At 41.1% G+C, this 13,678-nt stretch overlaps 1 protein-coding gene across 1 annotated transcript in view; it reads right to left on the reverse strand.

The window, feature by feature from the left end:
- Positions 1-578: 578 nt before the first annotated feature.
- The window catches only part of TTLL1 (TTL family tubulin polyglutamylase complex subunit L1), a 51,935-nt gene continuing 38,835 nt past the window's right edge, over positions 579-13,678 (reverse strand). Inside the window, exons 8-10 of the mRNA XM_063445046.1 lie at positions 7,671-7,757; positions 4,893-5,056; positions 579-1,089 (exon numbers count right to left, since the gene is read on the reverse strand). Coding sequence (XP_063301116.1) covers positions 960-1,089; positions 4,893-5,056; positions 7,671-7,757 — 381 coding nt within the window. The 3' untranslated portion in view covers positions 579-959. The remainder of the gene's footprint in view (positions 1,090-4,892; positions 5,057-7,670; positions 7,758-13,678) is intronic.

Raw genomic sequence — 13,678 nt, forward strand, 5'->3', positions numbered from 1 at the left:
TTGAAATTCATTTTCCCTGCGGGTAACAAATAAAAAAACTCTCATAAATATTGACAGAACGAAACTGAATAGAAATACAAAACAAATAAAAAATATATAAATATGGAATTCAATAAATAACTGCAGCAGCAATCAAAACACAACAGCCAGAGTGTTTTCTGTAGCAATTAGCGTTCCACGAGATTGGAATAGTTGGGGTGAGTTCCCTAAACTAAGAGTCAAGCTGTAAGCCGAGTTCGAGCATGTTTTACAATCCAGGAAACTTTCATGTAGAATGCTGGAATGTTTTAAAATCTATCTAGATTACTGCGCCCAAACTTAGTGCTCCGCTCTGCCCCCTGTGGACCATCAGTACCGAAGATCTCATTAAAACAACAGAATGCTTCTCATAGAGCAGTATTGGGATGCAGGGTACCTCACTGTGTCTGCGGAGAAACACTGAATCCAATGATACTTTATGTAAAGCAGAGGTGCTTAAAATTTAGATCCCCACATGTTGCAGAACCACAACTCCCATGATGCTTTGCACGGATTTTTTATGTCTTTAGAAAGACAAAGCATCATGGAAGTTGTGGGGATCTACCTTTTGGGCACACCTAATGTAAATCAAATAAGGGTACAAGGCGATCAGGAAAAGCATGCGCTCAGCTATCCGACAGCTGAAATCAGCATGTTTATAAACCGACAATGTGGAGGCACTGTGTTTACCCCTTTAGGAGTTTGAGGTGTTCCTTTCACTACAGTTCAGGGTTTCCATTATAAAACTCAATCCTATGTGACAATACAGAGAAGGATCCCACATTCTTGTTCTTAGTACAGTCAGGGTGCTAACAGAGAGTTTTCAGACTGTTGGGGAGCGTGCAGGTTGTGTACATCAATGGCATTTGATGACTGAGACTCGGTTTGCATTTATCTCCACGAACGCCATAACAGATTCATCTTTGGCGAGTTATTCTGGATTACTTCCATGTTGTTGGTGCCGATCTTCCACTTTCTCGGACTCGACTCCCCTTTGGACCAATATTTTGCCCACTACGATTTCTCATGTCTCGATCAGATACATCAGCCTGTGCAGCTTCTTCATCGTATCTACGGAATAAATGGAACAGTCAGACTGAATAAACCTTGTATTCCCAATGAGGACCTTATACAATGTATAAATACACACAGCAATCTGAAACAATGTATAAATACACACAGCAATCTGAAACAATGTATAAATACACACAGCAATCTGATACAATGTATAAATACACACAGCAATCTGATACAATGTATAAAGACACACTGCAATCTGATACAATGTATAAATACACACAGCAATCTGATACAATGTATAGAGACACACTGCAATCTGATACAATGTATAGAGACACACTGCAATCTGATACAATGTATAGAGACACACTGCAATCTGATACAATGTATAGAGACACACTGCAATCTGATACAATGTATAGAGACACACTGCAATCTGATACAATGTATAAAGACACTGCAATCTGATACAATGTATAAAGACACACTGCAATCTGATACAATGTATAAAGACACACAGCAATCTGATACAATGTATAAATACACTGCAATCTGATACAATGTATAAAGACACACTGCAATCTGATACAATGTATAAAGACACACAGCAATCTGATACAATGTATAAAGACACTGCAATCTGATACAATGTATAAAGACACTGCAATCTGATACAATGTATAGAGACACACTGCAATCTGATACAATGTATAAAGACTCACTACACTCTGACACACTGTATAAAGACACACAGCAATCTGATACAATGTATAAATACACTGCAATCTGATACAATGTATAAAGACACACTGCAATCTGATACAATGTATAAAGACACACAGCAATCTGATACAATGTATAAAGACACTGCAATCTGATACAATGTATAGAGACACACTGCAATCTGATACAATGTATAAAGACACACTGCAATCTGATACAATGTATAAAGACTCACTACACTCTGACACACTGTATAAAGACACACTGCAATCTGATACAATGTATACAGACACTGCAATCTGATGTTTGTGAGATAGGATTTGCTTCCCTACCTGTGAAGGGTTAACACATTTCCAGTGATACTGCGCATTCTAACTCAATGTATTTATTAAACGAGAGAGATGTTTGTGTGTTGCCTTGACAAATGTAAAGCCAGAAATTTGTGCATTAAGGATTTAAAACCGGCATGTGAAAAAAACCTTTCTTCGGCAAACATGAAAGGATTATAGAATGAGAAAGTAATCCTGGGAGAACGCTGGAAACATAATATGTTACGATTAGACTGAAGAAATGGATCTTAATGACTGCTGAGAGTTATGTCATAAGTGTGGCAGCCTGAATCGTCTTAAACTGACAATCAGCAGTTTAGAAAGCGCCACATGTTTCCATAACCATTCCTTACAAAGACTCATTACTTGCAGTTTGATTCGAATCTTACTTTCTTGTCAAACAGCTTGTGTTTAGAGCTCTCTTTAACGTTACATAAACTTTGCTTTGTACAAAACACAAATAAATGGAAGACACAAACACCCCAATGTTACTGACTATAGTGGAGACTTTTAGGAATTATCGAATATTTATTAAAACATGGAAATCCCTTTGGATTCCCAAAATACTCCCATTTCAGAGAATGACCCGCGTCATTACCAGAAAAGTGGTGAAATACCCTTACGGTTCCCTGGATATGTTCTACTTTTCTGATCACAACACTTTGATAAATTATGAGCGAAGATGCCAAGGAAGTGTCTTAGTGCAGGAAAATATCCCAGTTTGTGTTATGGCAATACCCTAAATGTTTAACTACAAAACCTTAACAATTCCCACCATTTCTAAGTAGAACATGATATTGTATCTATGGGTTGTGTTTGCAGATTGTTCGGCTCCCTGCTCTGCAAATAACACCAGCTGAGCTTTATCACAGTATTTAGGGCTCAAGGCAGCCAGACAACTATTTCAAATGACCCCACGAAAACAATATATTTATTATCAGTGGACACCCCGTGGTATAGCACGCAGGGCATGCGGTAGTTATAGGTTTTCCTGAATGTAATGTTCCATACATAGCGTGTGCCAATGCTAGAACGTTCCCCAGTTTGTGTCCATTCCCGGGGTACAACCATGACCCGAGTGTCCTGTATGCGCAAGGATTAGGGGGAGAAACATTTACCCGTACAGTTTTAATATTGCCCGAGGTATCTCACTGCTGAATGGTGCGTTATTGACTGAACACCAAACTGAACTGAACTAAACGGCAAAATTGGGGCCTTTGGGATAATTTGCCAACTCTGCTATAGTCACAGCTTGGATATTTTTACCTACATTTTGCCATTCAGTTTTCAATTCACTACAGTTTAGTGTTTAGCTCCTTTACTCAGGGAGCACAATCCCAGAGCTCCCCTTCCCATTCAATTATTTATAGATTATTTACTGCTATTTTGATATGATAGAATACCTTTAGAACTAAAAAGGAGAAAGGAAAATGAACTTTTTTCCCTTTTCTTTTTTGCTGATAATGTGACGGGCCCAGTACTTTCCCTCTCCGAGCTGTAAAACATTTACTGCTAAACTTTATCACTGGCAGAAAATAAAACCAGGTTTTTCTTAAAGGTCAACTCCAGGCAAGACCTTAACCAGTTGTTTGATTCACTGTATACATAATGCATTTACAATATACACAAAAACAACCAATCCAAACAATAAATAAAACATAAATATATATAAATAATAATCACGTTTAAATGATTTTCCTTTGTGCACATGGCCATATGTTAGATAAGCACTGCAAGTATTAAAATGCAGATAAATCAGCTGGTTAATCCGCTTAGCTGCGATAAGACGCTCATTATAAATTGATTTCTCTACTCTCTCTCTGTATGAAGGAGAGCTGTCTCACTGGGGATTCTGTGACTTGTAGTCCATTTATCTACTTCTGAAACCTGTCCTGATTCTAGGTATTATAGGACACTCTCAGTGCGCCACACACAGTCCAGCTTTCCAACATAGAGGTTACTCTTCAGCCAATCAATGACATCAAAACATGGATGAAGTCAGCCATTCGGACAAGTGAGGTCATTCTGCAAGGGCCTCTGGGAATTCCATTTTGGGTAAACTGCTTAAAAAACATTGTGCACAAGAACTGGGGGATGGTACCCGCTGCCTGAGGCAACCATAACCAGGATATACTCGCATATAGTGGTTATGGTGCCTAGATTGCTCCTTTAATGCAGGATGTAGAGTTTCAGATTTTCACAGAGCCTCAAGAGGACAGCATTTATGTTGAGGCCTTTTTTACTTTCTCAGGCAATTCACATTATTACAATTGATTGAAGAAGAAAAAAGTGGTCGGGGTGCCATGTCCCCCCATTTTAACCCTGCAGCTGATACAATGTATTGTAGCAGAATGGCAGTGTTTTCATGGCACAGCTAAAATGCCTCCAGTGGATGTCACTCACACACTTACTTTGAAATAGCAAGGTAAACGGATAGATCATCTGATTGGTGCAAGGCAGTGTTTTCCCACACATGCGCACCACTATGAAAGCACTGGATTGGTTGAGCTCATCGATCTTCATGATCTCAGCCAAGGAGGTGGGACTACTGTGGAGACCGGCGACACAAGGGAGTAAACGTAAGTAAAATGACTTTATTTGTCCCTGCAGGTGGGTGCCAGTTTCCTAAGCAGTCACCAGGCAGCTAGTGTTAGGAATGCCACGGTGTTCTTTAATCCCAGGAATCAACATTCTAACAACTGCAACTCGGTGAAGGAGAGTCCCGTTAACGTATTGTGCCGATGAACATAAAACTAATACAAATGGAAAACATGTAGGCGATTCCTTTACAAGATAACTTACAAGATTTCATAGCTTCCAAGAGCTTCCTTTGGGGGAACTTTGTTCCACTTACTGTCCGGGATTTCTCCATTCGGTACCACGATGTTCAAGGTGTCGTTGATGAGGTTGTATTTCAGAATTCGATCATTAGCAGTACTCGACGTTAGAGATGGAGATGCATTAACCTTTAACAAAAATAAAAATAATTTAAATTAAAGTAAAAAAAGCCAAAAATTCAATTTTAAAATTATCTTGGAAGAAAAGTATGCCGAGAATGTAATGTGTTTATTCATCACTCGTTAGAGGAAATAATTTAAAAAGATAAAAGGAAGCAAGGCATTTCTGTATGCCTGGGGTAAGTGGTGATCTGAGGACACGTGTGGAAAATCTGAGCGTAGACAGCAGGAAGGGTGAAGTTACTAAGTAAAGGTTGGATTTGTTATCAAGGAAAATCGCAGTCATAATATCTAGACATTTCAACACAAATGAAACCAGATGGAGGCCTCCATAACAACGTGACTGAATTACGAGTTAAAGGGATGATACATTTTATTACATTATACAATTTATATTACCTTAAAATTTAAAAACTATTAATAGCACCAATGTGGAAATCTGAGAATTCTTATGATGTATCAGGTTGACATTTAAAGGGCAGCTAACAATGTGACACTTGATTTCTCTACACCATAAAAAATAAATAAATAAATAAATAAATTAAAAAAAAAAAAAAAAAATCGGGTTCAACTCATCCCAGCGCTACCAGATCTGCGTATAACTAAAGAAAATACAACAAATTTTTATTTCAATTAAATCACAACTTAATACGCCAGTGATTGCTAATCCAGAAATTAATTAATTGTTTGCATGTGGCATTACATAGTGACATCATAGAGAATTAATTGTTTGCGTGCGGCATTGCATAGTGACATCATAGATAATTAATTAATTGTTTGCATGCGGCATTACATAGTGACATAGAGAATTAATTGTTTGCGTGCGGCATTACATAGTGACATCATAGATAATTAATTAATTGTTTGCATGCGGCATTACATAGTGACATCATAGAGAATTAATTGTTTGCGTGCGGCATTGCATAGTGACATCATAGAGAATTAATTAATTGTTTGCATGCGGCATTACATAGTGACATCATAGAGAATTAATTGTTTGCGTGCGGCATTGCATAGTGACATCATAGATAATTAATTAATTGTTTGCATGTGGCATTACATAGTGACATCATAGAGAATTAATTGTTTGCGTGCGGCATTGCGTAGTGACATCATAGAGAATTAATTGTTTGCGTGCGGCATTGCGTAGTGACATCATAGATAATTAATTAATTGTTTGCATGCGGCATTGCGTAGTGACATCATAGATAATTAATTAATTGTTTGCGTGCGGCATTGCATAGTGACGTCATAGAGGAGAAATCAGAAAACACAATTACAGCCTTTATATTCTCTCGAGAAATTAGCAAAGCAATGTCATTTATGTAATGTGATTGGGTGGATAATCCTATTTAAGTATTCATTTTTCACATAACCCACGTAACATGATGGCAAATATGTTTTGCTGTATTTCCCCACGATATTCAATGAAAACTGGTAAATGGGTACTGTGTTATAGATGTATTAAAATAGCTTGGGATAAAGTGTAAAGATTGGAGCAATCAGCGATAACATTCTATGGTTTCCATGGTTACCTTGTACCGGAATTAATCTTTATTAATTAACGGACAAATGTCAACTCAAACTGTTTTTAATATAATTATCCTTTTATTAAGTATTAAAAGAAAATACAAATTTGTAAATTAAGAATATGTAAAAAAATTAGTAAAAATGAGAAAAACTCATCCCTACCTTCGTATATGGCAGGATCCTACATGCACCATTGGTTGGTCAGTGTTAATAAACTAACAGTTAGTCTCTACGGTCAGTCCTGTTTCTGTACAGGGAATGAAGCTGGGAAGACCAACTGTCGAGTTTTACATATACTTCATATTAAAGCATTTGTAAACTGCAAACAGCAGTAATTAACATTGCAGGGTTAAGGGGACTGCACCCAGACCACGTCAATAAGATAAGGAGGACTGGGTGACTATAGTGTCCCTTTAACCCCTTAAGGACACATGGCATGTGTGACATGTCATGATTCCCTTTTATTCCAGAAGTTTGGTCCTTAAGGGGTTAATAGGGACGTTTGTAGATAAATCATTTGGAAACTTTTTGTAACTGTATTGAATCATTTGGAAAACCTATTACACGAGGCCAACATTTTAACAAATATGATATACAGGGTTATTCATTCACGTGGGGCTTCAAAGTGAATTTCAAATATAAGACCAGATTTGCAGAATTGGAGCACAGCTGACATTTAGACTGTTTTGACCTTAAATTTGAAATTCACTTTGACTAACCCTGATAATGTAAGTGAGATGGGAGCAAACAAAATGCAAGATTAATATAAGAAATTTGTGAACATTCGCAGTAACTAAAAGCTGCCTGGTAAACCTCCGTGGCCCAAAATGCTTGACATTACTAGACAGATGACATTTGTCACTATGCCTGGCTGGGGATAATAGGAGTGACAGTCTTGGTAACACTTGGCATCCCTGATATTTTTTACATGAACAATTCCACTTTCCACGCTTTCCTCTGACAGCACGTAAATTTCTCCGGACACATCTTCTGTGCCAACCCGCTAATCTGCCGAGGCATGTACCCTCGAGAAAGGTGGGATCTGCCGTCAGCATCATTACACTTTTTAAAAACATAGAAATGGGTCACTCACCTCGATGAGCCAGGGTTTCAGCTTGTCATCTATGATTATGTCATAGCCGTAACATTCGAAGCAGTGCTTGTCATTGTTCATTACAGGCTGGGGAGATAACAAAAACCACAAACACACTTTAATTAAAGAATAAAAGACTCATCGGATACAGTGTAACAGATCAGCTCCCAGCATCACAGCCAGTAACAGAGACAGCCGAGAGGTCGCTCGCTAACACTCCAGAATTAATCTGGAAATAATCATTCTGGGTATAAGTGAAGGTAAACTGTCCGGCAGCTTACTTAGACTGGCGGGCATTGTCTGGGCTGCTGAGCACCGGTGAATCCGACAGGAATCAGTCAATGATTGGACGCTGATGACGTTCTGCAGAGTTTAGCAGAAGATTTCAGCCTTCACTGAACTCAATGGGGATTCCACCTTTGGGGTCGGATGAAGAGCCCATTGGGCCTGGTGCTGACAATTACAATGGACCTAATTACAGAATCTTATCGACACAAAAACAGCCATACGTCCCATGGGTCCTGTATCTGGTGGAGTCGGTGCCACAGGGAAACTTACAAAATGCAGCTATAAGAAAACACATACCCTGTACCGATCTATCACTTTCATCTATCAAGCAAATACAAATCCCCTAACAGCAGGACGTCGGTGGGCAGGGTAAAAGGTTGGGCCATTGACACAAATCACGTAACTGGCATGCCCAAAAAGGGGGCGGGTCAGCCCAAAGAACTGTAAGGTCAGCCTAGAGTGAATGCATGTCAGGATGCGCGCCTATCATGCAGGCTGGCTAACTAACAGCTTACTATGCAGACAGCGCCCTGAGCTTGGCGCAAATGTGTCTAATGATGCGCTCGCTCCACGCTTTCTAAGGACTGTCCCCTAACACTCACTTATCCCACCCTCTCCTTACCCTTACTAGCAGGCAGAAGCTCCCGGCATGCAGTCTGGGACAGAAAAAAGTAGTTGTGACGGTAGTAGAAAATATCCCCGTCAAGCATTCCCTTCTTCCCATAAAAGTAAAATCACCCAATGGCAATCTGCATGGCAATCTGGTTTAGACAGGTTTTACAGAGGCCTCTATCCTGGAGACAAAGGGGAAAGTAATCCAATTATCCAGGGCTAGAGGCAGACTCCATTAACCACATGGTTGAAAAAAGACATAAAACACTTTAAAATACATTCATTCTTGACATTTGGAACCGAACAATATAGACCTTAAAATAGCAGGGAGAGAATTAAACTGAAGCATATAGGCAATTGCATAAAAGTCCTTCACAATGGCCCCCCCTTTTTCTCCCTGCTCCGGCAACTCAGTTGGACCTTTCCTGGTCCAGTAGGGTTGACGGGTTCAGAGCTTTTAGTCCGAGGTTAAATCTGTTTGGAGTGACAATCCATCGGCATTCCCGTTTTGCTTGCCTGGGCGATAATGAATCGTAAAGTCATAGGGCTGTAAGGCCAAGCTCCAGCGTAGCAACCGGGCGTTGTCCCCTGAAACCCGGTTAAGTCACACCAAGGGGTTGTGATCGATGATGAGAGTGAAAGCCCGGCCATAAAGGTAAGGTGTGAGTTTTTGAGTGCCCATACTAAGGCCAAACACTCTTTTTCAATGGTGGCATAACTGACCTCCCTTGGTAACAGCTTCAGACTCAGGTATGCCACCGGGTGCTCTCCTCCATCCTCCCCGATCTGGCTTAGTACTGCCCCCAGTCCAAACATTGAAGCGTCTGTGTGGACAATGAATCTTTTGTTAGGATCTGGGGTAACCAACACCGGAGCATTAACCAGAGCAGTCTTTAATGCTTGGAAAGCCACCTCGCATTCCGGGGACCACAGGACTTGTCGGGGTAGCTTCTTTTTGGTCAAGTCGGTCAGGGGTTTGGCCAGAGCGCTATAGTCGGGTACAAAGCGTCTGTAATAGCCGGCTGTGCCCAAGAAAGCCATGACTTGTGTCTTGGTGTGGGCCAATTGGCAACGGCCTCGATCTTAGCCGGCTCCGGCCGTTGCTTACCACATCCTACTCGGTGGCCCAAATATTGTACCTCCGCCATACCCAAATGACATTTGTCGGGTTTCAGGGTCAGCCCGGCCCCCCTGATCCTATCTAATACTACCCCTACGTGCTCTAGGTGCGCTTCCCATGTATCGCTGTGGATGGCGATGTCATCCAGGTAAGCGCATGCAAAGCTCTGGAGACCCCCAAGTAACTGATCCACCATCCGTTGGAAGGTGGCCGGGGCGTTCTTCATCCCGAACGGCATAACCCGGAATTGGTATAGACCGAACGGGGTGATGAAGGCCGACTTGGGTATGGCATCTTCTGCTAGGGGAATCTGCCAATATCCCTTGCATAGGTCTATTGTGGTCAGATACTTCCCTGCAGAGATACGGTCAAGCAGCTCGTCCATCCGTGGCATCGGATAGGCGTCCGTAACTGTCTTGTCGTTGAGGCGCCGGTAGTCTACACAGAAGCGGGTTGTCCCATCCTTCTTTGGCACTAAGACTACCGGCGAGGCCCAAGGACTTTCTGAGGGTTCTATTACGCCTAGCCGAAGCATCTCTGGCTGGTGATTCCTCCTCCTGAATCACTGGTGTCTCCATCTCTTGTACTGCTGGCGTTGCTGCAACCAAGTTCTTCTGGTCTAGCTCCATTAATTCTGCTATGATGACCCGCTTGGTTTTGTTGCTAGCAATCCTTCCACGGACTTCCAGTAGTTCTTTCAGTGTATTTCTTTTAAGCAGGGTGTACCAGCCTTCCATTCACTGTTCCCAGTGTCTGCTTGGAATCCTGGTGTAAAGGAAAGTAGAAGGGAAAATCCTGCCGCTGCCAACCAGTTGTGACGGTAGTAGAAAATATCCCCGTCAAGCATTCCCTTCTTCCCATAAAAGTAAAATCACCCAATATTCCACAAGTAGAAATATCCCTGGAATCGCCGAATAATCCACACATGAGCCAAAACTTAATGCTGGAACAAGATTGATTTACTGGCACCCTCTGGGCCAGGCTAGATAATTGAGTTTTAGCAATATACATAGCTCAATTATCTGCTGGCCAGAACATTTACAGTTTAACATACTTTTTACCTAACATTCATAACTCTAAAATCATACATCACATTCACCTAAATTACATATTCACAATCAATCCATTCAGGGGAACAACATATTAAAAAAATGGCATGAATCAGACCAGGGGTTCAAAAGTTAGTAAAAGTATATTTTGGTCCCTGGCTGGCCGCATGGCAATCTGGTTTAGACAGGTTTTACAGAGGCCTCTATCCTGGAGACAAAGGGGAAAGTAATCCAATTATCCAGGGCTAGAGGCAGACTCCATTAACCACATGGTTGAAAAAAGACATAAAACACTTTAAAATACATTCATTCTTGACATTTGGAACCGAACAATATAGACCTTAAAATAGCAGGGAGAGAATTAAACTGAAGCATATAGGCAATTGCATAAAAGTCCTTCACAGTAGTTATCTTTTTACTGCTAGACCACCACGATAACACTCACACGAGCACTCAACTCTAACCATATAGGCACACACAAATGCCAGAAATATACCAATCATAGACACCCGGCAACAACACATCACCAGAGTGCTGCTACACATAGAAGAAGTACACAGGCTCCTCCATTTCTGGCACAGAGGTGCACAACACTCCTAGGCAAAGGATAGCCATATCCCACGCGGGTGGACTCTTACTGACGCCATACGTTAAACCCAAGCGCACACCTATGGCCCTACACATAATGGAGAATTGTGCTATTCTTTTATTGACATATCGCTGTTAAATGTTGTAGATCTAAATGGGCTAACACCTGCTCCTGCAGCAATGCGGCCCCTTTTTTTTAATACATTGTAAAGGAATTACTAAATAGGACACAACGTAAAGGTCCTAAATATCTACTTACTGTACGGCAATAGCTTAATGTTACTATCTCGTTATTTCCTCTCGTACTCTAACCATAATACGAGATGCATCACCATATGACCTTATCACTACCAGCCACCTCCTTTTAATTTAAAAATGAAACACCTGTTTACTTTATGTTTATAATAATTATTGCAAATGATGTGACTTCAGAAGAGCGTATAACCTCGTTCTTGTAAATCAGTTAAGATCTGTGTCAGATCAGCTTGAGACCCCAGTATGAAGGGCATGTAGGCCTTAACTTATAGCTGATATTTTGCTATCACTCTTATCTATCATATACTAAAAATGTGCCATGTTCTGATATGCCAAATACCTCTTCCTAACTGTTAACCGACGAGCGGGCAATAGCTGTTGTGGCATTGCTTACCTCTCTGTATTATTTTTGTTTTCTCTGAGCACGAAAAATAAAGAATAACAAAATAAATAAATAAAAAATAAAAAAAAACTTACCAGGAAAGGTTAAAGGATCTTAACATGTATAGCTCGGAGGAAAGACGAGACAGGGGGGATATGATAGAAACATTTAAATACATAAAGGGAATCAACACAGTAAAGGAGGAGACTATATTTAAAAGAAGAAAAACTACCACAACAAGAGGACATAGTCTTAAATTAGAGGGACAAAGGTTTAAAAATAATATCAGGAATTATTACTTTATTGAGAGGGTAGTGGATGCATGGAATAGCCTTCCAGCTGAAGTGGTAGAGGTTAACATAGTAAAGGAGTTTAACCCCTTCAGGACCGGCCTGTTTTTGCGATGTTTGTACGTTAAGGACCAGAGCAGTTTTAACACTTTTGTGGTGTTTGTGTTTAGCTGTAATTTTCCGCTCTCTCATTTACGGTTCCCATACAAGTTATATATAGTTTTTTTCACGACAAGAAGGGCTTTCTTTACATACCAGTATTTATATTATGTCATATATTGTATTTAAAAAAAATAATAAAATATGGTGAAAAAAAAAAAAAAAATGTTTTTGGACTTTTACTTGAAAAATCTTTTACTTATCTACAAAAGCTAATGAAAAAAACTGCTAAATAGATTCAAAATTTTGTCCCGAGTTTAAAAACACCCAGTGTTTACATGCTTTATTGCTTTTTTTTGCAAGTTATAGGCCTATAAATACAAGTAGGAAATTGCTGTTTCAATATATATATATATTTTAAATGTATCAATAGTGACATTGTTACACCGTTATCTGTCATAAATCCCCGAAACACACCTAACATGTACATATTTTTTAAAGTAGACAACCCAGGGTATTTAAAATGGGGTATGTCCGGGGGCGTGGCCTGACTGGGAAGCAGTGCAGTCGCATGAAACTAGAGCTCCCAGGCCTCAAGCAGATAACTTGCTAAAATCGGGGGCAAACTTAACTAAACTGGCTCCTCATTCACCGCTTCTTACTCTGCAGACACCGGCGAATAAGGGGATACCTTATATGCCAGGAAAACTCGCAGGAATGACCGAGCTGAGGACTGGGGCCTATACTAAGCAGGGCAACGGAGAGGCGGCCGCTCTCCCAGCCCATAATCGCACGCAGCACCCGCAGCAAACGACTACCCCCCCCCCCTTCGGACCGGTGGGGGTTATCCCGGTCCCAAACGCCTTGACTGGCAAAACCCAGAAGAAACTAGCAGCACCAAACTTGCAAGCAATCCATGATATTAAAATGGCGGACAAGCAACCTCGTGGACAAACGGGGCCTTCACTACGAAGCCCCAACACGCCTGACTCCCTTAATACCCGCCTAGACAAACTGTTTGACGCCTTCTGGGCTAAGATCGCGGCCCGACATAAGGCTGAGCGAACCCAGCTACTAGTGAGCGGCGATGCGGAGGGCCTACATGGCGGCACAGACCGGAGCGGGACCAGGCTGCCCTCGGGCGAAGCCGTGCAACCACAGCCCAAGACACTCCAAACCAGCCCATCTGGGCCTAGGGCCACCAGGGGATCAACCCCGGAGCATCGGCCACGCAGGCGGAGACCCGTACGCCGAAGGCGGCATACCTTCAACCCCAGGATCTCCAGACCTACCCCGAAAGGGAAGGACTCGGCCTTTGATAGCCC

Source organism: Pelobates fuscus, chromosome 3 (genome assembly GCF_036172605.1).
Source record: "Pelobates fuscus isolate aPelFus1 chromosome 3, aPelFus1.pri, whole genome shotgun sequence".
Classification (NCBI taxonomy): Eukaryota; Metazoa; Chordata; class Amphibia; order Anura; family Pelobatidae; genus Pelobates; species Pelobates fuscus.